The sequence below is a fragment of the Myodes glareolus genome, chromosome X, assembly GCF_982192425.1.
Source record: "Myodes glareolus chromosome X, mMyoGla1.1, whole genome shotgun sequence".
Classification (NCBI taxonomy): Eukaryota; Metazoa; Chordata; class Mammalia; order Rodentia; family Cricetidae; genus Myodes; species Myodes glareolus.
The window spans coordinates 127,641,182-127,663,655 of NC_142053.1; the positions used below are offsets into that span (position 1 = coordinate 127,641,182).

The 22,474-nt window shown below is 41.9% G+C and overlaps 1 protein-coding gene across 3 annotated transcripts in view; it reads left to right on the top strand.

Annotated features, from left to right (window-relative positions):
- The first annotated feature begins 1,835 nt into the window (after nucleotides 1–1,835).
- LOC125405218 (uncharacterized) overlaps nucleotides 1,836–22,474 on the top strand; it is a 90,710-nt gene continuing 70,071 nt past the window's right edge. Inside the window, exons 1-3 of one of the 3 annotated variants that reach the window (XM_085684525.2) lie at nucleotides 1,836–1,897; nucleotides 2,207–2,283; nucleotides 15,657–15,916. In XM_085684525.2, coding sequence (XP_085540651.1) covers nucleotides 15,736–15,916 — 181 coding nt within the window. In that variant the 5' untranslated portion in view covers nucleotides 1,836–1,897; nucleotides 2,207–2,283; nucleotides 15,657–15,735. Of the gene's footprint in view, nucleotides 1,898–2,206; nucleotides 2,284–15,656; nucleotides 15,917–22,474 lie in introns of those variants that run through there. The other 2 variants (XM_087902968.1, XM_085684526.2) reach the window with 2 other exon arrangements.

Consider the following 22,474-nt stretch of genomic DNA (forward strand, 5'->3'; position numbering starts at 1 on the left):
TCTACGCAGTTTTTTGTTTTGTGGAAAATAAATTTCTTTCCCATATAATATATCCTGATTATGATTTTTCCTCCCTTTGCTCTTCCCATTTCCTCCCAACCTTCCCTCCCCTCCAGATCCAATCTTTTTTGTCTCTCATTAGAAAAGACCAGTCTTTAAACAGATAAAAAGGAAGCAACAAAAGAAACTAGGATAGAAACAAATCTATTATGTCCAAGATGGACATGGCCGTCCAACATGAGAAGAGTCCTGACAGCAAGCATGAGGTTCAGAGGCCCACCTGTTCTCACAGTCAGGAGTCCCACATAAATACTAAGCCTGCTGGATATCTGTAACATATATTCAACAGACCTAGTATAGATTCTGGTTGGCCTTGTGCATGTTGACTAGTCTCCGTGAGCTCGTATACAACTTGCTTAATTTTCTGGTGGTGTCTTTCATCCCCTCTGGTTCTCCACTCTTTAACCTCTTCTTCCAAGGGATTTCCTGAGCTCTGGTAGAAGAGTTTTGGTGGAGACCTCTAATTTAGACTCTCTCTCCATATAACATCTCACTGTGAAACTCTGCATCTGTTCCCATGTACTGTCGAAGAAGCCTCTAGTGACTGGATACGGCACTGATCAACGAGCAGAGCAGAATATCATTAGGGAATATTTCAATGATTTTTGTTAAGAGAAGTGGTGTTTAGTTTTACCCTAGGTCTCTGGACTATCTAATCTCTTGTTTTTGGTTAGCCATGCAGTGTCTGCTATGGGTTCCTTCTTGTATAGTGGGCCTTAGGATGACAAATCAGACATTGGTTGGCTACTTGGCCATTTTTGTGCCACAATTGCATATTTGACAGGTAGGATGGATTGTAGGTCAGAGGTTTAGTGCCTGCCTTGGTGTCTACCTTTCTTTTTCTTTAGCCTGCAGGATACTTTCCTGCATCAAAGATCCTAGAACACAGTGACATAAGTTCCTTATGGCAGCAGTTCAAATTCTCCATGTTCATTGAGTTGTGTGGGTATTGTCCTCAGCAATGGGGCCCCACTGTCAGTTTTCAGAGTGCAATCATTTGTCGTAGAAACAGTCAAGTTTGAGGATTTCCATCAGACCCTCTTTACCAAGAACTCAACTGAATGCAAACCAATCCCACCACTAGAAGCCTTGGCTAGCTTCAAAAATGGCCAGTTGAGACTCAGTATCAATCCACCATTGCTAGGAGTCCCCATTAGAATGACCTTTATAGATTCCAGGAAATTTTCAATGCACTAGGTTTCCACACCAAACCCCAAATGCTTTGAATTCGAACCGTCTCACATCACACTCTATCCCTCCACCACATCACTGCCACCTAATTCTCAGCCTTATTACCATCCCCACCTTCCCCCGGTTTGCCTTTAAAATCTATATTTCTCTTTTTTTCCCAGAGATCCATCCATCCCCACCTAGACTACTCCTCTTTAACTAAACCTTGGGTCTAAGGATTGTTGCTTGGTTATCATTTACTTTTGTTTCTTTCTTTTTTTTCTGAGAGAAGATCTAACCATGTAGCTCTGACTGTCCTAGAACTACTGTGTAGGCTAGGCTGGCCTGGAATGCAGAGATCTGTCTGTCTCCGTCATGCTGGCAATGAAAACTTGTACAATCATCCTCCACAGGTTATCATTTACTTAAAGGATAATTTACACCTTCAAGTTTGCACCTACTATATTTCTTTTTCTGGTGTGGATTTCCACACTCAGGTGATTCTTCTATATCTACCCATTTGTCTGTCAATTTCATGTCTTTAAAAAGCTGAATAATCTTCCATTGTGTAATTGTACCTTATTTTTATTATCCATTCTTCTTTTGACAGATATCTACCTTGGTTCCAGTTTCTGGCTCTTATGAAGTCTCGCTGAGGCAGGAAGAAGTATCCTTTGGGCATATGCCCAAGAGTGTTATACTGAGTTCTTTTTTTTAAAATTTATTTATGTATTTATTAAAAATTTCCACCTCTTCCCCATCTCCCTTTTCTCTCCCCCACCCCACCCCCCCCTCCCCACTTCCCCCTCCCTCTCTAGTCTTAAGAGCAGTCAGGGTTCCCTGCCCTGTGGGAAGTCCAAGGTCTTCCCCCCTCCATACAGGTCTATAAAGGTGAGCATCCAAAAAAACCCGGCTCCCACAAAGTCAGTCCATGCAGTAGAATTAACTCCCAATGCCATTGTCCTTGACTTCTCAGTCAGTCTTCATTGCCAGCCACGTTCAGAGTGTACACTTTGATCACATACTCCATCACTCCCAGTCCAGCTGACCTTGGTGAGCTCTCATTAGATCAGTCCCACTGTCTCAGTGGGTGGGACACTCACACACTTCTCATGATCCTAACTTCCTTGCTCACGTTCTCCCTCCTTCTGCTCCTCATTTGGACCTAGGGAGCTAAGTCCAGTGCTCCAGTGTGGGTCTCTGTCTCTATCTCCATCCATCGCCAGATGAAGGTTCTATGGTGATATGCAAAATATTCATCAGTACGGCTATGGGACAAGGCCAGTTCAGGCACACTCTCCTCTGCTCCCCAGGGAACAATCTGGGGACCTCTCCTTGGACCTGGGAAGCCCTCTAGAATCAAGTCTCTTGCAAACACTAAAATGACTCTCTTAGTTGAGATATTTACATCCCTGCCCCCATATCCATCCTTCCTCCATCTCACCCATCCCATTCCCCCAAACTCTCCCGAATCCTCCCCCTCTCCCTTCTCTCTACCCATTTCCCCTTACCTCCAACCCTCCACCCCATGCACCCAAGTTTGCCTGGCAATCTTGTCTACTTCCAATATCCTGGAGGATAACTATATGATTTTCTTCAGGTTCACTTTCTTATTTAGCTTCTCTAGAATCACGAAATATAGGCTCAAAGACCTTTAGTTATGGCTAGAATCCACATATGAGTGAATACATACCATATTCCTCTTTTTGTGTCTGGGTTACCCCACTCAGTAAAGCATTTTCTATTTCCATCCATTTGCATGCAAAATTCAATATGTCGTTGTTTTTTACTGCTAAGTAAAACTCTAATGTATATATGTTCCACACCTTCTTTAACCTTTCTTCTATTGAGAGGCACCTAGGTTGTTTCCAGGTTCTGGCTATTACAAATAGTGCTGCTATGAACATAGTTGAACAAATGCTTTTGTAGTATGATAGGGCATCTCTTGGATATATTCTCAAGAGTGGAATTGCTGGGTCCTGAGGTAGGTTGACTCCCAGTTTCCTGAGAAACTGCCACACTGATTTCCACAGTGGCTGCACAAGTTTGCATTCCTACCAACAATGAATGAGTGTTCCCCTCACTCCACATCCTCTCCACCATAGGCTATCATTGGAGTTTTTGAGTTTAGCTATTCTGACAGGTGTAAGATGATATCTCAAAGTGGTTTTGATTTGCATTTCCCTGATCGCTAAGGAGGTTGAGCATGACCTTAAGTGTCTTCTGGCCATTCGAACTTCTTTTGTTGAGAATTCTCTGTTCAGTTCAGTACCACATTTTTTTTAATTGGGTTAATTAGAGTTTTAAAGTCTAGTTTCTTGAGTTCTTTATGTATTTTGGAGATCAGACCTTTGTCCGATGAGGGGTTGGTGAAGATATTCTTCCATTCAGTAGGTTGCCTTTTTTGTCTTAATGACAGTATCCTTTGCTTTACAGAAGCTTCTCAGTTTTAGGAGGTTCCATTTATTCATTGTTGCTCTGATTATCTGTGCTACTGGGGTTCCACATAGGAAGCGGTCTCCTGTACCCATGTGTTGCAGACTACTTCCCACTTTCTCTTCTTTCAGGTTCAGTGTGGTCAGATCAGTACTGAGGTCTTTAATCCATTTGTACTTGAGTTTTGTGCATGGTGATAGATATGGATCTATTTCCATTCTTCTACAGGTTGACATCCAGTTATGCCAGCACAATTTGTTAAAAGATGCTTTCTTTCCTCCATTGCATAATTTTAGTTCCTTTGTCAAAAATTAGGTGTTCATAGGTTTGTGGGTTAATATCCATGTCTTCTATTCAATTCCATAGGTTGACTTCTCTGTTCTTATGCCAATACCAAGCTGTTTTCAATACTGTAGCTCTGTAATAGAGTTTGAAGTCAGGGATGGTAATGCCTCCAGAAGTTCCTTTATTGTATAAGATTGTTTTGGCAATTCTGGGTGTTTTGTTTTTCCATATAAAGTTGATTATTGTTCTCTCAAGGTCTGTGAAGAATTTTGTTGTGATTTTAATGGGGATTGCATTGAATCTACATATTGTTTCTGGTAGAAGTGTCATTTTTACTGTGTTGATCCTACCAATCCAACAGCATGGGATATCCTTCCATTTTCCGGTATCCTCTTCAATTTCTTTCTTCAAAGACTTAAAATTCTTGTCAAATAAATCGTTCACTTCCTTGGTTAGAGTTACCCCAAGATACGTTATGCTATTTGTGGCCATCATGAAAAGTGATGTTTCTCTGATTTCCCTCTCTGCTTATTTATCCTTTGTGTGTAGGAGGGCAACCGATTTTTGGAGTTGATCTTGTATTCTGCCACATTACTAAAGGTGTTTTTCAGCTATAGGATTTCTTTGGTAGAATTTTTGGGGTCGCTTATGTACACTATCAAATCATCTGCAAATAATGAAAGTTTGACTACTTCCTTTCCAATTTAAATCCCCTTGATCTCTTTGTGTTGTCTTATTGCTGTTGCTAGAACTTCAAGCACTTTATTGAAGAGATATGGAGAGAGTGGACAGCCCTTTCTTGTTCTTGATTTCAGTGGAATGGCTTTGAGCTTCTCTCCATTTAATTTATTGTTTGCTGTTGGCTTCCTGTATATTGCTTTTTTATATTTAGGAATGAACCTTGTATCCCTAATCTCTCCAAGACTTTTATCATAAAGGGGTGTTGAATTTTGCTAAATGCTTTTTCAACATCTAATGAAATGATCATATGTTTTTTTTCCTTCAGTTTATTTATATGATAGATTACATTGATAGATTTTCGTATGTTGAACCAACCCTGCCTCTCTGGCAAAACTTTTGTGCACGGGGGTGTGGGAGGGTAGATTTAAGGGGAGAAGGGGAGGATTTGGGAGAGGTTGGGGGAATGGGATGGGTGGAATGGATGAAGGGTGGATATGGGAACAGGGACATAAATATCTTAATTTAAGGCAGCCATTTTAGGGTTTTCAAGAGACTTGATTTTAGAGGGGTTCCCAGGTCCAAGGAGAGGTCCCCAGATTGTTCCCTGGGCAGCAGAGGAGAGGGTGCCTGAACTGGCCTTGTCCCATAGCCGTACTGATGAATATTTTGCATATCACCATAGAACCTTCATCTGGCGATGGATGGAGATAGAAACAGAGACCCACATTGGAGCACTGGACTTCCCTCCCAAGGACCAAATGAGGAGCAGAAGGAGGGAGAAGGTGATCAAGGAAGTCAGGACCGCGAGGGGTGTGTCCACCCACTGAGACAGTGGGACTAATCTAATGGAAGTTGGACTGGAAGTGATGGAGCATGTTATCAAACTGGACACTCTGAATGTGGCTTGCAATGTGGGCTTATTGAGAAGCCAAGGACAATGGATGACACTGGGTTTTGTTTCTACTGCATGGACTGACTTTGTTGGAGCCCAATTCGTTTGGATGCTCACCTTTATAGACCTGTTTGGAGGGGGGGAGGACCTTGAACTTCCCATGGGGCAGGGAACCCTGACTGCTCTTAGGACTAAAAAGAGAGGGGGAGGTGGGGACGGAATGGAAAAGGGAGACGGGGAGGAGGTAGAAATTTTTAATAAAAAAAAAAGTCAGAGTGGGAATTTGAATGTTTGCGTATGTAAAGAAGATGGATTTCGGAGCAGAATATTTTATTTCCCCTTCAAAAAAAATCTCCTTTTTGTATTTACTATTAAATTAGATGTTAACATTAAAAAATACGTAGCCATTTGTGGTTTTTTTGAAAAAAGAATGGTAAAATAAACTTTAAAAAAGAAAGGAACCATTCATGTGTGTGTATGTGCCGTAAAGACTTAAAATGGTTCTGACTGGTGCTTTTTCTTATATAAAAACTTAGATTTGTGATTCTTTTAATATTTCTCTATTTTGAGATAAATAATAAAGCGATTGATCCTTCATTTGTACCACAAATTGCAGCCTGCCAGTAAAAGAATTCCTTGCTTACTTACTTTCTGTAACTCTCTTTTTGAGTATGAACGTACTTGGATTTTTTGGAAATTTTCTTTTAACCTGTCATACATAAAATGTTTAATTATGTAAGGGATATGGAAAACATACTCTTATTCATTGTTATTCATTGTAATCATTCACTTGAAAAATGGAGTGTAACCACATTGTAATTGTTATAGTGCTTGAGAGATCTACTGAGGTATATAAGCTGTAAGGGAAAGAATAAAGAGAGAAGAAGAAGGAAAACATCAAGTGTGAGAGAATACGGAAGTATAAGGATAGAAATAAGAGAAAAACATCAAGAAAGAAGATAGAGTGGGAAGGAAAACATCAAGACTGAGTTAGTTAGGAAAAAGACATGAAGAGAACTGGAAGGAAAATATCAAGAGCAACAGAAGGGACTTTTCAGGCTACAAATAATAAAAGAGAATAGAGAAGTCAAATAAATAATACAGAAGAAAGGAGGAAACCATCAAGAGAGTGTGTGAGCATCTTTTCCCTTAACCCCCTCAGAGAAAAAAGTCATTGTACATGCCAACTCCATGGATTCCTTTCAAACCCTGGCCTGCTGAAGGCTGTCCCCAGAGCCTCAATAGATTACCAACTTTATGAATTCCCTGGTGGAATTTCTAGGGTCAGTTATGTAAACTATCCTGTCATCTGAAAATCACAATTCTTTGACTTCTTTCTTTCCAATTTGATCTCCTGCGTTTGACTTTTTGCTCTTGTTAAAACATCAAGTAATGTATTGAATAGGAATGGAGACTGTGGACAACCTATTCTTGATCTTGGTTTTAGTGGAATTGCTTTGAGTGTCTCTCCCTTTATGGTGGCTACTCACTTGCTGCAAGCTGAATTTCCTATGTCAAGGGATGCCAAGGGATTTTCCTATGTCACGGGATGCCAAGGGATGTCCCTTATATCCTCAATAGATTCAATGTATTTTTGCTCATTTATTGGGATGATCATATGGTTTCTGTCATTCAGTCTCTTTACATGGTGGATTATGTTTATTGATTTTCATATGTTGAGCCACCCCAGCCATTCTAGGATGAAGCCTACTTGATCATGGTAGATGGGCTTTTTGAGGTGTTCTTGAACTCCATTTGCAAGTATATTATTAATTATTTTTGCTTCTATGTTCATAAGGGAAATTGATCTGTAATTCTGTTTCATGTTTTAGTATTTGTGTGGTTTGGATATCAGGGTAACAATGACCTCATATAATGAACTTCTGTGCTAAAACCATTCAATCCAGGGCTTTGATTTTACTGGGAGGTTTTTACTGATTGTTGCAAATTCCCTAGGGATTACAGATCTACTAACATTGTTCATCTGACTTTGATTTATTTACCTTTGGTTAGTGATACCTCTTGAGAAAAATATTTGTTTCTTTTATATTTTCCAGTTTGGTGGCTTACATGTTTTTAAAATATGTACTCATGATTCTCTGCATTTCTTAAGTGTCTCTTGTTTTGTCCTCCTTTTCATTTCTGATTTTGTTAATTTGGATCTTCTATCTCTGCCTTTTATTTAGTTTGCATAAACATTTTTCTGTCTTCTTGAATTTTTTTATTCATTTTTTATTTGTAAAAGTTTATTAATTTTTAAAAGTTTCCATTTCCGCTCCTCCTCCCAACACCCTCCCAATCCCCCCCACTCCCTCTCCTCCTCCCTCTCCATCCCTAAGAGCAGTCACTGTTCCTGCCCTGTGGGAAGTTCAAGTTTTTCCCCCCTCCCTCCAGATCCAGGAAGGTGAGCATCCAAACAGACTGGATCCCAAAAATCTAATATATGCAGAGGAAACAAGTCCCAGTGTCATTGTCTATGGCTTTTCAGAAAGACCCCGTGCCAGCCACATTCAGAGAATCTGGCCACATTCAGAGACTCTGGTTGGATCACGTGCTCGCTCAGTCCCAGTTCAACTGGCCTTGGTGAACTCTCATTAGATCAGTCCCCTTGTATCAGTGTGTGAACACACTCCTCACGGTCCTGCCTTTCTTGTTCATGTTCTCCCTCCTTCTGCTCCTCATTTAGTCTTTGGGGGCTCAGTCCAGTGCTCCAATGTGGGTCTCTGTCTCAATCTCCATCTGTCAACGGGTGAAGGTTCCCTCTGGTCTTGCCTTCTTTGCTCACGTTCTCTTTCCTTCTGCTTCTCGTTTGGACCTAGGGAGTGAAGTCCAGAATTTTTAACGAACCAACTCTGTTTCATTTCTTTTAGTCTATTTACTCTTTGTTTCTATTTTATTGGTTTTTGCCCTCCGTTTGATTATTTATTGCCATCTGCTCCTCTTGGGTGTGCTTCCTTCTTTTGTTCTAGAGCTTTCTGGTGTGCTGTTAAGTGGCTAGTATATGAACTGCTCCCCCTCTTTTTTTTCATGTAGGCACCTAGTGTTATGAAATTTCCTCTTAGCACCACTTTCATTGTGTCCCATAAGTTTGGGGATGATGTGAATTCACTGTATTGAGTTTAGAATGTCTTTAATGTCTTTATGAATTTCATGCATGATGCATCTTCATTCATTAGTGTTGTTGTTCTGATTCCATGAGTCTGTAGGCTTTGTGTTGTTCCTGATGTTCAGCTTTAGCCTGTGGTGGTCTGATAGGATGCGGGGAGTTGTTTCACTTTTCTTTTATTTGTTTAGTCTTGCTTTCTTATCGAAGATGTGGTCAGTTTTGGAGAAAGTTCCATGAGGTCCTGAGATGAAAATATATTCTTGTGTTTAGGTGAAATGATATGTAAATATCTATAAAATCAATTTTTCTTTAAGATGTCTATTTCCTCAAACATTTCTCTGTTAGTTTTTGTCTAGATGGCTTCTCTGTTTGGTGAGAATGTGGTATTGAAGTTTCCCAGTATTAGTGTGTGAGGGTCAATATGTGATTTAAGCTGTAGTAGTGTTTCTACCAAACCTGGGTGCCATTGTGTTTGGTTTGCAGTAGATAATATGAGCTGCATTGTCCTCTACTTGTAGCATCCTTCCCTATGTCTTGTGATCGGTTTTGGCTTGAGGTCCAGTTTAGCAGCTATTCAAGTGTTTACACAAGTTTGGTTCATTCATCCATTTGCAGGGTTTAAATTTTTCCAACCATTTACCTGGACGTACGATCTTTTCTTGATGCTGTGCTGTGATTCTTGAATACAGAGGAAATATGGCTATTGTTTTTGCATCTATTGTGTTAGTCTGTGTCTTTTTATTGGGGAATTGAGACCATTGATATTGAGAGATATCAATGACTAACGATGGTTGATTTCTGTGATTTTGTTGGTGTTGGTGGTGCAATATATGTATGTATATGTTTGTCCCTTCTTTTGATTTTTCTGGAGAGAGATTATTTACTTTTTCTGTCTTATGGACTAGCTAGTAGTTAACCTCTTCGTATTGGAGGCTTTCTTCTAGGGCTGGATTTGTAGGTAGATATTTTTTAAATTTCAAAGTATAATGAAATATCGCATTGTCTTTATCGGTGGTGATTGAAATTGTCCCTGGGGACAGTATTCTGGGCTGGCATCTATGTTTTCTTAGAGTGTGCAGCAACCTGTCGAGGCCCTTCCAGCTTGTAGAGCCTCTATTGAGATGTCAGGTAAAATTCTAACAGGTCTGCCCTTATATGTTACTTGGTCACTTTCCCTTCCAGCTTTTAGTATTCTCTCTTTCTTCTGTATAGTTATTGCTTTTATTGTTATATGGTTCATGAATCATCCATTTCTCAAATTCTCCAAGTTTTGGTTTTCTTTATCTATTCTGTCTCTAATTTCAGGTTTTGAACAGTTTTATTCATTTGCTTACAGTGTTGTTTGTGCCTTCCTGGATTTCTTTAAGGGATTTCTTTATTTCCTTTACTAGAATCCCTTTAATCATTACACCCACAGTTTTAAGGTCTTTTCTTTGTTCTTCAGCTGTATTGGAATATTAAGGTCCTGCTATGCTGGGATATCTGGTCTCTAGCTGAGACTCATTGCCTATTTGGTTATTATTTTATTTTTATATAGGCACCTAGGAATCTGGGATTGGAAAGATTATAATTCTATATGAGGATATTGGTCTTGTGTTTATTGGGTGTGTATTTATTCCTTGGTGGCTGTTTCCTCTCTGATTTCCAGAGAGTCTGATGGGATGGCTAAGTGTTGCCTGATTTGTTGGACCGTTCAATGAGTGTGTGGACATGCAATGCCTGCTGGTGTTGGAGGCTGGGATATGGCAATGATTTTGTGGAGGGAGAGTTAGAGGAGGAGGTCATTAAGGTGCTTTGCATATAAGATCAGAGAGGAGAGGGGACCACAGCAGGTGTCCAGCTACAGAGCTGGGGATGAGCCTAATGGTATCAGATCCTAGGAGCAGCAGTAGAGGTGTGTGTCTGCCTTCATGGTACTTGTTGGCCTGGGAGGAGTTGTCCTCGGGTTAGTAGCAGTGCCTGCTGGAGATGGGCTGTAGACCAAAGGATCAAGTGTATGGAGTGAGGTTAGAAGGGTAAGATTTGTAAGAGAGAGAGAAAGAGAGAGAGAGAGAAAGAGAGAGAGAGAGAGAGAGAGAGAGAGAGAGAGAGAGAGAGGCCCGCAGGTAGTTTTGTAGTTTTGCTGGTTTTCTCATATGTCCCTCCTGTCTGCCTGGAACACAAAATTTGTGCCAACCACTTGAAACATTCTTCTAGCCTTCCCAGTCCAGAGAGTTTTGGGTTGCGTGGCATCTCATAATGGGTTAATGGGTAATTTGAGAAGACATTCTTGGTAGTGGCCTGTGTTTCCCATACCCTGTCATCCATGTATTAGGACACATTCAGACCCTGAGAACTAATTTCAGTCTTCACTTTCTCTCTGCCAGTGGAAAGGCATGGAGATACAAAAATCTCCCTGCTGTAATCAGAGCTCAAATTAACCCCTCCAGCCATAACTACTTCAAAATTCTATGCTCAGTTACCCAGCCCAGGACCAATTAAGAGATGAGAGGTCATTCAGCCTATGCAGGGCAGAGATAGATAACTATCTATCTCTGTGGTATCTTTTGGTGGCCACAAGGTCATTTTGCTAATACTGGAATAAGCTTTTAGCTTAAAGAGAGGAAAAAACCTGGATGAGGAACCGATCAAAACCATGATGGCCGATGATGATGTGGTATCCTGAACAGAGCGTTTCTTGGGTCATTTGAGTCTAAGCTGGTGCTATTTTTCCCTCTTCGCCCATTTCTTTGTCCCCTTGTTCATGAAGAGCAATGGAAAGTGGAAATCTTGATGTGGCTTACGTGCAGCCGATTCTTCACTGTGTATTCCTCACTGAGATCAAGGGATGCATTCCTGGAAACAAGCAGGCTCTGCTTGTAGAGAGCTGCTTCTGAGACAGAGTCCTGTCTTCACTCCAGTGGAGAGAAAGCAGAGCCTCCCTTGCAGTTCACTCTGTAAAGGTCTTGCATCCTTCCCCTTTTTCCTTCATCCAGTTCTGACCACCTTTGTGAAAGGTATGAAACTGGGTTTTCTTTTTCTGTCTTCACACAACGCCATTGCTTCTCAGCTCCTGATTTTCCACCCAGGTACAGATCATTCAACATCCTTTACTGCTGCACTCTGGGGATTCCAGGCTACTGTGAACCTGCTGCTCTTGGGCTCTTGCAGACTACATGTCGACACACACATATATATATATAGAGAGAGTCATGCACACCTGCACAGTTACCAGACATGCTTACATACTCACCATGTATGCTTCCATACTGTTACAAGTAGCAATGCCATGACAACCTGTAGGGAGGTTTATGTGTCTCAGGAACCCTCTGTGTGTTGCCGTACTGTTCCTGCATCAACATGAGTGAGGCGGGGGTAGGAAGAATGGGCAGAGAGGGTGAAACAGGAATTGTCAGGTCATCTAGACAGTCTGGATGCCTTAGGGATAGTGGGTGCAGATGAGGATTCTGAGGCAGTGGTCCAGTCCATTAGATGGTGGAGTCTTTCAAAGATTCCTGAGACTAGAAGAGGCATAGCTTTGCAAATGTTCAATGAGTTTGAGTTCATGTTGGTGCACAGGATTCCTGGGAATATCTAGGAAGAGTGGTCTGGGAGGAGACTAAAAACTGAGGACCATCACCAAGATGGAGCTACAGATATTTAACTGGGAGTCATCAGTAGATGGCGACACAGCACATAAGTTTAGTAAGGCCCAACATTCCTAGATTTTCATGGAGGTTCCAGGACCTGTTAATCCTTCCCTGGGTACAGCATGCAAAAGCCCACTGTGCTCCTCTTTTTTTTAATGTCAGAGAGAGCGATCGGGATAAAAATGTGGTGTACCAGATTCTTCTTTCTATGTTTTGCTTTCATTGGTTGAATAAAGAAAACTGCCTTGGCATTTTGATAGGGCAAAACTTAGGCAGGGAAAACAGAACTGGATGCTGGGAGGAAGAAAGTAGAGGCAGGGAGTTGCGTGCCATGAAGCTGCCAGGCCAGACATGTTGAATCTTTCCCAGTAAACCACGAGCTTGTGGCTTCTTACAGATTATTAGAAATGGGTTGAATCAAGATGTGAGAGTTAGCCAATAAGAGGGTAGAAATAGTGGGCCAGGCAGTGTTTAAAGGAATACGGTTTCTGTGTAATTATTTCAGTGTTATACTAGCCAGGTGGTATGAAGCGGCCCACCACTCCTCTTTATAACAGATTGATACTCCAACGTGATGGAGTAAATCCACTTAAAAACCTGAGAGGGCTTTAAAAGGAGAGAGAGAGAGAGAGAGAGAGAGAGAGAGAGAGAGAGAGAGAGAGAGAGAGAGAGTTTGACACAGCTTTTTGCTGTTTGCTGGGGCATGCTGTAGAGAGATTTCCTGATTCAGCAATAGCAGCAGAAGAAAAGCCATGCCATTTTAAAATTCAGCTTCTTGGGCTGTTCCACCAATGCAAACTCTGGCTATAAAGCATTTCGATAGTTTTTCTTTTTGGGACCAGATGTTTGTGTGCCTGTTCGGGATTGGGAAGAAAGTACTCTGAGTCCATGCCAATGGCTTGGTGCTGTCTGCATGGGCAGGCAGCAGAATCAGGTTACTAGGCATGCACAAGCAGGAGGGCATGGCGAATTTCTGCCGCCATACAGAGAGATATTTCCAGGCTGCACACTGCTCTGCATAGCAGATTTGGCTGTAACTGAGATAAAAAGAGTTTATGTGCCACACGCTCAGTCTCAGAGTTGAAGTTCTGAGTGCGGCTCCTACCTGGCGGTCCCAGAGCTAACAGAAATGTTACATCCACCATTTTAAAATTGGAGAGAGGTGGAGCCAACATCCATAGTAGCCTGCCACTCCAAGGCTCAGAGGCACAACTGACTCAGAGGCACAAGCGGCTCTGCCATGTTGAACTGAGCCATGCAAGCCCGCAGTACGTGTTTTTGACATAGGAATGTCACAGTTTAGTTTCTTAAGCACTTAGTGATTTAAAAGTGCAAAGCAAAAATGTTCCTGGCCAGTAAAGAATTACACACAATGCAATAGGACAGATTCAGAGATAAAAGACCTCTAAATGGGTCATAATGTTTGATAGACATATGTAGGCTTGCGAGAGAGAAGAAAAAGACTATCAAAAAGTCATAAAGTAAAGTTAATGCGTAAAAAAGGGGTAAATTCTTTAAAGAGACAGAGTACAGATAGTTATAGATTAAAAAAAAATAAAGAAAAATTGTGGGGGTCGCCGTTCCACACCACCCACCTCCCACGAGTTCCATATTGTCCTAGGGGTTAAAACACAACACACACACACACAGATACAGAGTTTGAGTCATCCTCAAGAAGAGAATGCCCCATTTATTCAACTTAATCCAGGGTTAAATACTTTTGGCCCCAGTAAAGAAAAACTCCTCCCACCCAGAGGGGGCTGGGGAAACTGGCATCTGTGAGAGCTTCTCCCTAGGCAGGTGGTCGAGGGCTCAAGGCAGTGTCAGACAGGGTAGATGGGCCTTAACACCTGAGCTTCTTTTAGGCAGGTTGAGAAATTACCATTTTAAAGTAAAATAGACCCCTCAGGCTATTGTACCAGGCTGTAGCAGAAGCAAGCAGGGAACTTAGCAGGAAGCTTAGCTGGTTAGCATAAACATTACTTGCTTCCTGTGTTTTGGCCTCAAGGAACAGGGAGGACAGGACCTCACAAAAAAATAAACCACGTAAAAATGGAAAATTCACAGAGAGCCTGGATTCTGTATATTGGATTTTCTTTGAATTTTTTGAATGTGAAGGAGCTCAATACAGAGAGACATTTCATTGTGTGGTCTGCCCACCATGAAGCTGCCAGATCAGACATGTTGAATCTTTCCCAGTAAAACACAAGCTCATAGTGACATACAGATTATTAGAAATTGGTTGAATCAATATGTGGGAGTTAGCCAATAAGAGGCTAGAAATAATGGACCAGGGAGTGTTTAAATGAATACAGTTTACATGTAATTATTTTGGGGTTAAACTAGCCAGGTGGTGGGAAGCGTGGCCCTCTGTTCCTCTTTACAACAAAAAGGTAACCATATCACCATAATTCTGTGGCTATCACTAATGAAGGATAATGTTGCCCTTGTAGATGATGACTGGCTCTCCATAGATCCTGTTTTGGTGAGGGAGGAGCTAAGCAGAAGGGCAGATGGGGACAAGTAAGGACAATGTAGGTTGTGAGTATGAACCAAGTACAATGGTATTCGTGTGTGCACTGCTGTGAAGAACCCATTATTTCTGTTCTTACCACCCCTTTAGGGGTGCTAGGACTGTACTTCTATGGATAGAGATGGCTATGATGCAGAATGCTTTTGGTTTGATGCTAAGCCTCACATAAAGCAGGTTTGGTGGCTCAGGCCTCGTATCCTGACTCTTGAGATGTGGAGGTTGGAGGATCAAAATCTCAAGATTATTATTGTTAGAAAGCAAATTTGTGTTCAGACTGAGCTGCAAGAGACCCAACCTCCAAGCCCAATAAATATACAAATTCAACACGTCTTAATGAATACATAGATGTTCACACTGACCTTTCCTTGAACAGCAGACTACTGCTTACATCTGCTTGATGAGTCATGTAAGACACACTGAGCAGTTTTAGCGTGTTCACTCTAAGAGAAAAGCAATCCCGGCCTGTCAAACAAGGGCAGGGCAGGGTTCTCACTCCTTTACAATGAGCCTAACCATGGACATCCCCCTCCCTCAGGAACACCCTGAAGATAGAATTTGGGACCAGTTTTTCCATCCCTCCACTGTTAGGTCACTCACAGCACCTTGGAAACTCTGCTTTGGACACAATGAGTCCCAGCAAGGGCACAGAGCCTCTGGCAGGTCCCCTCCAGTGTTTCCACACTGTCCACTGGGGATAGGGGCCAGTGGGGGGCTGGTACCCTTAGGGTCCTCATGCAAGGAGTGGAACTTGATTTCACATGAAAAGAAAAAAGAAATCTAGCTGTCTCCTCAGGGTAAGAGGCTGATAGCTAATCCTACCTATTCCTGTCTCCTCTTCCCCATTTACCTACATTCTCCCTGCAGGTAAAGAGCCAATCTGCCTGAGAAATAATCCTGCTAACAGACACGTCCAGATTCCAGTGCCCGAGAAACCACTACAAGGATGGCCCAGCTTCTCTGCACCTCCTCTAAGCCTTCATCTCTGGGAGATCAGCTGTTTGTCTTCCCTCAAGGCCACTCTCCATTGTTCACCATCCTGCTGCAGTTAGTCCTGAATCAGAGTTTGACATCCAGGCAATTTGGACTGGTTCCAGAGACAACGAAACACGCTTTCCTACAATCAGGTGAGGTGGAAATCTGTGTTTCACAAGACTAGGCACATGTATCTTCTTTGTTTATCTGTCGCACGCTGACTTCCCAAGTGAGGTATTGTATCCTGTTCCTAGGATAATGGCTATGATCTAATGATTGAAATCCCTGTCTAGAAAATGTGGTCTTTTTTTTTTTGTTGTTGTTGTTCAAGAAACTGTATCTCCATGGGTTGTATGCATTCAGGAGCCAGTTAGACTTGAATGAGTGTCAGAAGACTCTATTTCCAGGCTTTGGGCCACATGACTTACACTCTCCACCCCCCGAACTCCAAGTATATTTTCCACAATTGACAAGGTATGATAGACTGTCCCAGGTATCAAGATTCAGGCAGCAGACATATCTATGTGATTGCTTGGATGGTATGGTTCGTACATTGAGTTTTGGGCCAGCTATAGTTACATATTTAGACCCTCTTTCAATACATAAACTAAACTAAATGTAAGCAAAGCAAAATGAAATGCCCACCGAAGGTGACCAGGACTGCCACTGTATATACCAAAGAAACCACTTAAGAATGTACAGGAAGGTTGATACAAAATAATGTGTGTTGAGTATTCTGTAATAGTCAGGGCTAGAAATGTCTTAGGTGCCCGATGATAGGGCCAAGAGCAATGTGATCTATCCCATGCCTGGAGTTTTGGATGACATGAAAGTCTTCTGTGACAGTATCCATACTCTCTGTGTATTTACCATTTTTACATGGCTTTTTAAAAACTGTATTTATTTTATTTTATTTTACTTTCTGTTTTGAGGCAGGGGTTTTCTGTTTTCTTTGGTCATCCTGGATATAACTCTATAGACCAAGCTAGCCTGAAACTCAGACATCCACCTGCCTTTGTCTCCCAAGTGGGATTAAAGGTGTGTGCCACCATACCTGTGCTTCAACCTCACAGAAAACTACCTGCCTCTGCCTTGTTCTGTAGGTCTTTGAAGTGCTGACTATTATCTAACTGAAATATATCTCTGTATGTCTAGAAAAACCTAAACTACATAATAAAAACTTTGATTATTATCATGACCATTAATCTGTATCTTTAACTATACATTACACTTTTTAATGAGATGCACAAACACAATACATTAACGAGCAGAAATGCTTATACATGGTGTAACAAAATTAACCTTAATCTTTTATCAGTAGGCCAAGATTCATACTAATTCAGAGTATTCATCTCTATATCACATCCCCCTTATTTTTTTAAAGAAATTTATTTTGACTATTAATCACTCATAATCAACTCCTCTTAAATGAAAACAAACTTTTATAATAAATCATCTTACAGGTTAGGCATTGTTTTATTCAAATTGCTTTCTCCTGTTTGTTGGGTGAAATATTTTTAGGGTTCATGGAGACCTTTCATCAAACCACATTATCCTGGAAGGATTCCAAAGCTTCTTATCTTCTTTGGAAACAAAAGCAGAACCTCTTTTCCAGAGTAACATATCCTTAGTCTCAAATTTTGAAGACAAGATGCCATTAAAATATACATGTTGGTTTAGCTTGACATCCCACACAATCAAATGTCTCTCTGTAGTTAGCTCTTTAACAGCCAAAAACTTTAAAGAAAACACAATAATATACATAATCCAAACTGTCTGTGTGTTTTCTATCTTTATGTGGCTTTTTAGAATTCCTTTAATCTATGTCTGCCTGTATTCTTTTATATTACTTTCATTGTGTCTTTAATCTCTCTCTCTCTCTCTCTCTCTCTCTCTCTCTCTCTCTCTTTCTCAAGCTTATGTACAATTTAAAAATATACTGTGTATTGTTTAGAGGTCTTTTATGTCTGAATCTGTCTTCTTGTATATTTGGAATCCTTTTTTGATTAGGACCATTTTCAAATGGTAAACAGTGTGGTCACAGCAGCCCTGGATGCTGGCTTCACCTCTCTTGGCCTTTCAATATGGCAAAGGTATATTTACTGCCAGCTCTGGGACTGCTGAGTAGGAAACATGCTTACTTCTCAACTCTAGGAAGAACTATGCAGCACGTAACCCTTTTTTTTTTTTCTGAGTAAAGCTAAATGTGCCATGCAGCATGCTGTGTGGCCTGAAAATATATCTGTGCATGGTAGCAAGAATTCGCCATATTCTCCTGCCTGTGCACTCCTAGAAGACCTGGTCCACCAATTGCCCAGGGAGGGAGTACTGAGCTGCTGACCTGCTCTCAACTATTTTGCACCTAACCCTGAACAGTCATACAAGCCCCCAGACTGGAAGTGGGTGGCAGTCTATGCTGGCTAGCCCCAATTGTTTGGGCACCTGTATGTAAATGCAGTCTGTGTTTTTGTTTCCTGACTGCCCATACCAGAATAATGACACAGAGACTACATTAATTATAACACTGTTCGGCTGACGGCTCAGACATATTTATAGGTAGCTCTTACATCTTAAATTACCTCATTTCTTGGCCAAAAGACATTTAAGGTCATGTTCAACCTCCTTAGCAATCAGGGAAATGCAAATCAAAACAATGTTGGGATACTATCTTACACCTGTCAGAATGGGTAAAATCAAAAACACTAATGATAGCCTTTGCTAGAGAGGATGTGGAGTAAGGTGTATACTCATCCATTGCTGATGGGAATGCAAACTTGTGCAACCACTATGGAAAGCAGTGTGACGGTTTCTCAGGAAATTCGGGATAAACCTACCCCAGGATCCAGCAATACCACTCTTGGGAATATACCCAAGAGATGTTCTATCATACTACAAAAGCATTTGTTCAGCTATGTTCATAGCTGCTTTATTTGTAATAGCCAGAACCTGGAAATAACCTAGATGCCCCTCAATGGAAGAATGAATAAAGAAAGTGTGGAATATATACGCATTAGAGTACTACTCAGCAGTAAAAAACAATGACATCTTGAATTTTGCAAGCAAATGGATAGAAATAGAAAATACTCTCCTGAATGTGGTAACCCAGACCCAAAAAGATGAATATGGTATGTACTCACTCATAAGTGGATTCTGGCCATAATTAAAGGACATTGAGCCTATAATTCGTGATCCTAGAGAAGCTAAATAAGAAAGTGAACTCAAAGAAAAACATGTAGTTATCCTCTTGGATATTGGAAGTAGATAAGATTTCCAGGCAAAAATTGGGAGATTGGGAGTGGAGGTGGGGTGGGGGTAAGGGGAGATGGGGAAAGAGGCGTGAAAAGGGGAGGATGGGAAGAGCTTGGGGAAATGGGACGGTTGGGATGGAGGAAGGGTGGATATGGGAGTAGGGAAGGAGATATCTTAAATAAGGGAACTATTTTAGGGTTGGCAAGAGACTTGACTCTAGAGTGGTTCCCAGGTGTCCAAGGAGATTTCCCCAGCTTGTTCCTTGGGCTGCTGAGGAGAGGGCGCCTGAACTTGCCCTATCCTATAGCCACACTGATGAATATCTTGCATATCACCATAGAACCTTCATCTGGTGATGGATGGAGATAGTGACAGAGACCCACATTGGAGCACTAAACTGAACTCCCAAGGTCCAAATGAGGAGCAGAAGGAGGGAGAACATGATCAAGGAAGTCAGGACCGCGAGGGGTGTGCCCATCCACTGAAATGGCAGGACTGGTCTAATGGGAGCTCACCAAGGTCAGCTGGACTGGGACTGATGGAGCATGTAATCAAACCAGACTCTCTGAACATGGATGACAATGAGAGCTGACTGAGAAGTCAAGGACAATGGCATTGGGTTTTGATTCTACTGCATGGACTGGCTTTGTGGGAGCCTAGTCTGTTTGGAAGCTCACCTTCCTAGACCTGGATGGATGGGGGAGGACCTTGGACTTCCCACAGGGCCGGAAACCCTGACTGCTCTTTGGCCTGGAGAGGGAAGGGGAGGGTGCTGGGGGGAGGGGAAGGGAAATGGGAGGAGGTAGAAATTTTTATAAGAAATAAAAAAATAGCTGGAAAAAATTTAAAAAATTACCCCATTTCTATTAATCTGTGTTTTGCCATGAGGCTCTGGCTTACCAGCAAGGTTCTGGTGTTTTTCTCCTTCAGCAGCTAAATGGCATCTGCTGGTATCCACCTTCTTTCTTCCTGCATTCAGTTTAGTTTTCCTGTCTACCAATATTCTGCCCTGCCATAGGCCAAAGCTGCTTCTTTAACCAATAAAAGCATATGGAGAGGAATCCCATGTCAGGCAACTGTTCTCACCCTGTCAGTCCATTTATTGGAAATAAATTTTCTGAAAAGAAAATGTTTAAAATGATTTCTCTACCAAAGTCCTCTGAAACATGGCCACTGGTTCTTCTAACCATCACCCAATCAGAGTACAAGAAGCTCTCTGAGGAAATCTTTGTTCTTAGACATACCCAGAGCCCTGTTTCAGTCAAAATCCTGGAGGTCTTCAGTCTGAAAGAGAATACTGAGGAGGTAGGTCTCACCTTGCATAGAAAGTGTGGGGGAAAAAGGTGGTTCTGAACTGAACTTCAGTGACCCTTGGGGAGAGCAGGAAGAGGTGATGGCTTCTCCCTGCTTCTGATTCATTGGCCTGATTTTGAACAGATGACTCTCTTGGTCAGTGTGGCTGTCCTGAGCAGACATTTTTAACCATGATGAGTTGCTTGGAGCTGAGGAATACCTCCTGTGTGCTGTGTGTGTCAGGCTCTCTTCCAAGTGCCTCTTGACAAAATTCATCCAACCATCATAAATAACTCTACCATTGTGGGACCAACTGTTACCTCCTATTCACAAAAGAGGCTAGGGGTCATGTCAACATACAAATGCTGGAGTAGGGACATAGACACAAGATCACAAATCATGGGGCAGGATATAGACACAAGCTTACAAATGGTGGAGTGAGACATGGACATGAGCAATGTGAACCCCGAGCTGGCAGTCCTCTTGAAGGAATGATCTTCAGGCCTGTCACTCTGGTTCTAGCTGTGAGCACCTTCATTTGTAGTTTTTGCCTTACATTCCGTTGACTTTGATGTTTTTCTGGTTTCTCAGGGTAGTCCCAGGATAGAATTTTGTGTGACTTGTGGATGAGGCTGCCCACTATCAGGTAGCCTTTTCAGTTACTGAGCCATTTCAGAAGCCCCAGGACATTAGAAGAGGCAGGGATGATGGCAGAACGATGTGAGAAATTATAGCAAGGGCAATTACCTCCAACGAATGGTTGTTATTGGGCACTTTTGCAAGAGGAATAACACAGTTCAGGCTGTGAATGGCCCAGAGCCCTTCACATGTCTTCTCTTACCCAGGGAAATGTGACCCATGAAAGACCAACAAGAGATCCCTTAATTCTTTCACGTGTGTTAATTCTCTGCCTCTATGCTCAAGGAACATGCCCCAGTGACAGATATCTGGTGCAATGGCAGCACAGAGCATTTGTGGTTTTCACAAGGGATATTTGTCTTTACAGACCTGGCTTGTTTTCCATAAGATCCATCGTCTTCCCCCAAGCACTGCAGTCTGTCCTTCTTTGCAGCCACATGAAACCGCCTTTTGTACTGGCACCACATTTCCCTTATTAATTTGTCCATGAACTGGCACCTAGGCTGAATCCATGATTTGGGTTCTGTTAGTAGTATGGATAGTCAGGTATCTCTGTAGTAAGGTGCTTTTGGTTCCTTTGCTTTAAGGCCATGAGTTAAGTTAGGGTTAGACTATGTGGAAGTCCTATCATAAATGTTTTGAGATACCTCCGTAACTATCTCCATGACGATCAGACTGATTTACATATCTTGGTGCAAAGCCTTTCTTCATCAACCAAGCCCTGTATGTGGCCTTTGCATTCTTTTGTCCTATATGAGTGAGTGTGTGTGTGTGTGTGTGTGTGTGTGTGTGTGCGCGCACGAATGCATGCGCTTTGATGGGGTAGCATAAGTGTCTTTGACCACAAATCTTCATATACTAGTCTAGTTATCTCCTTTGTTTCAAAGGGAAGCTGCTGTCATTCCTAATAATCTCCGTTAGTGCTCAAGCCCTGTATGATCACTCATAGGCACTATACCAGGGAATGGTAGGCTGTATTACCTTTAATACAGGTGGCAAATGAGTTCAGAGAGGTCAGAGATCATGCCAGGAGCCAAATTTTCCTCTGTTAAAAAGCTCTCAGCTTTCCCCCTGTGCACCAACCTTTTCTTGCCTAGATCCCAAGCATGCACCCATTAATGCACCCATAGCTAGGAATTGTAATTATATAAACCCTTATAGCCCCTGCAGTCATTGAATTCACTCCGCTATACCCTCTCCCTCTTCTTGTTCTGTCCCCTGAAATGTTGCAGCGATTAGGTACATGGATAGGCTTCCCAGAAGTGGAAGATGGCCTGTGTCTCTGTCGCTGGGCTTACCATGGCATTCTGTGCTCTCCAAAGAATGGAGAGCACAAGTCTTTTGTGTTACTAAAAGACTGGAACACATGGGACTTGCCGGCCAACCTCAGTCTGTGTCCAGTGGTTTTCTTCTTGGGTTCATTTTGCTTTTCTCTGGTGTTCTCTTATCTCAGCAAGGGATGCGAGATAACCAAGTATGGCCTTAGCTGCAGGTTATGTAGAGCACATATTGTTCCCCAGGAATCTCAC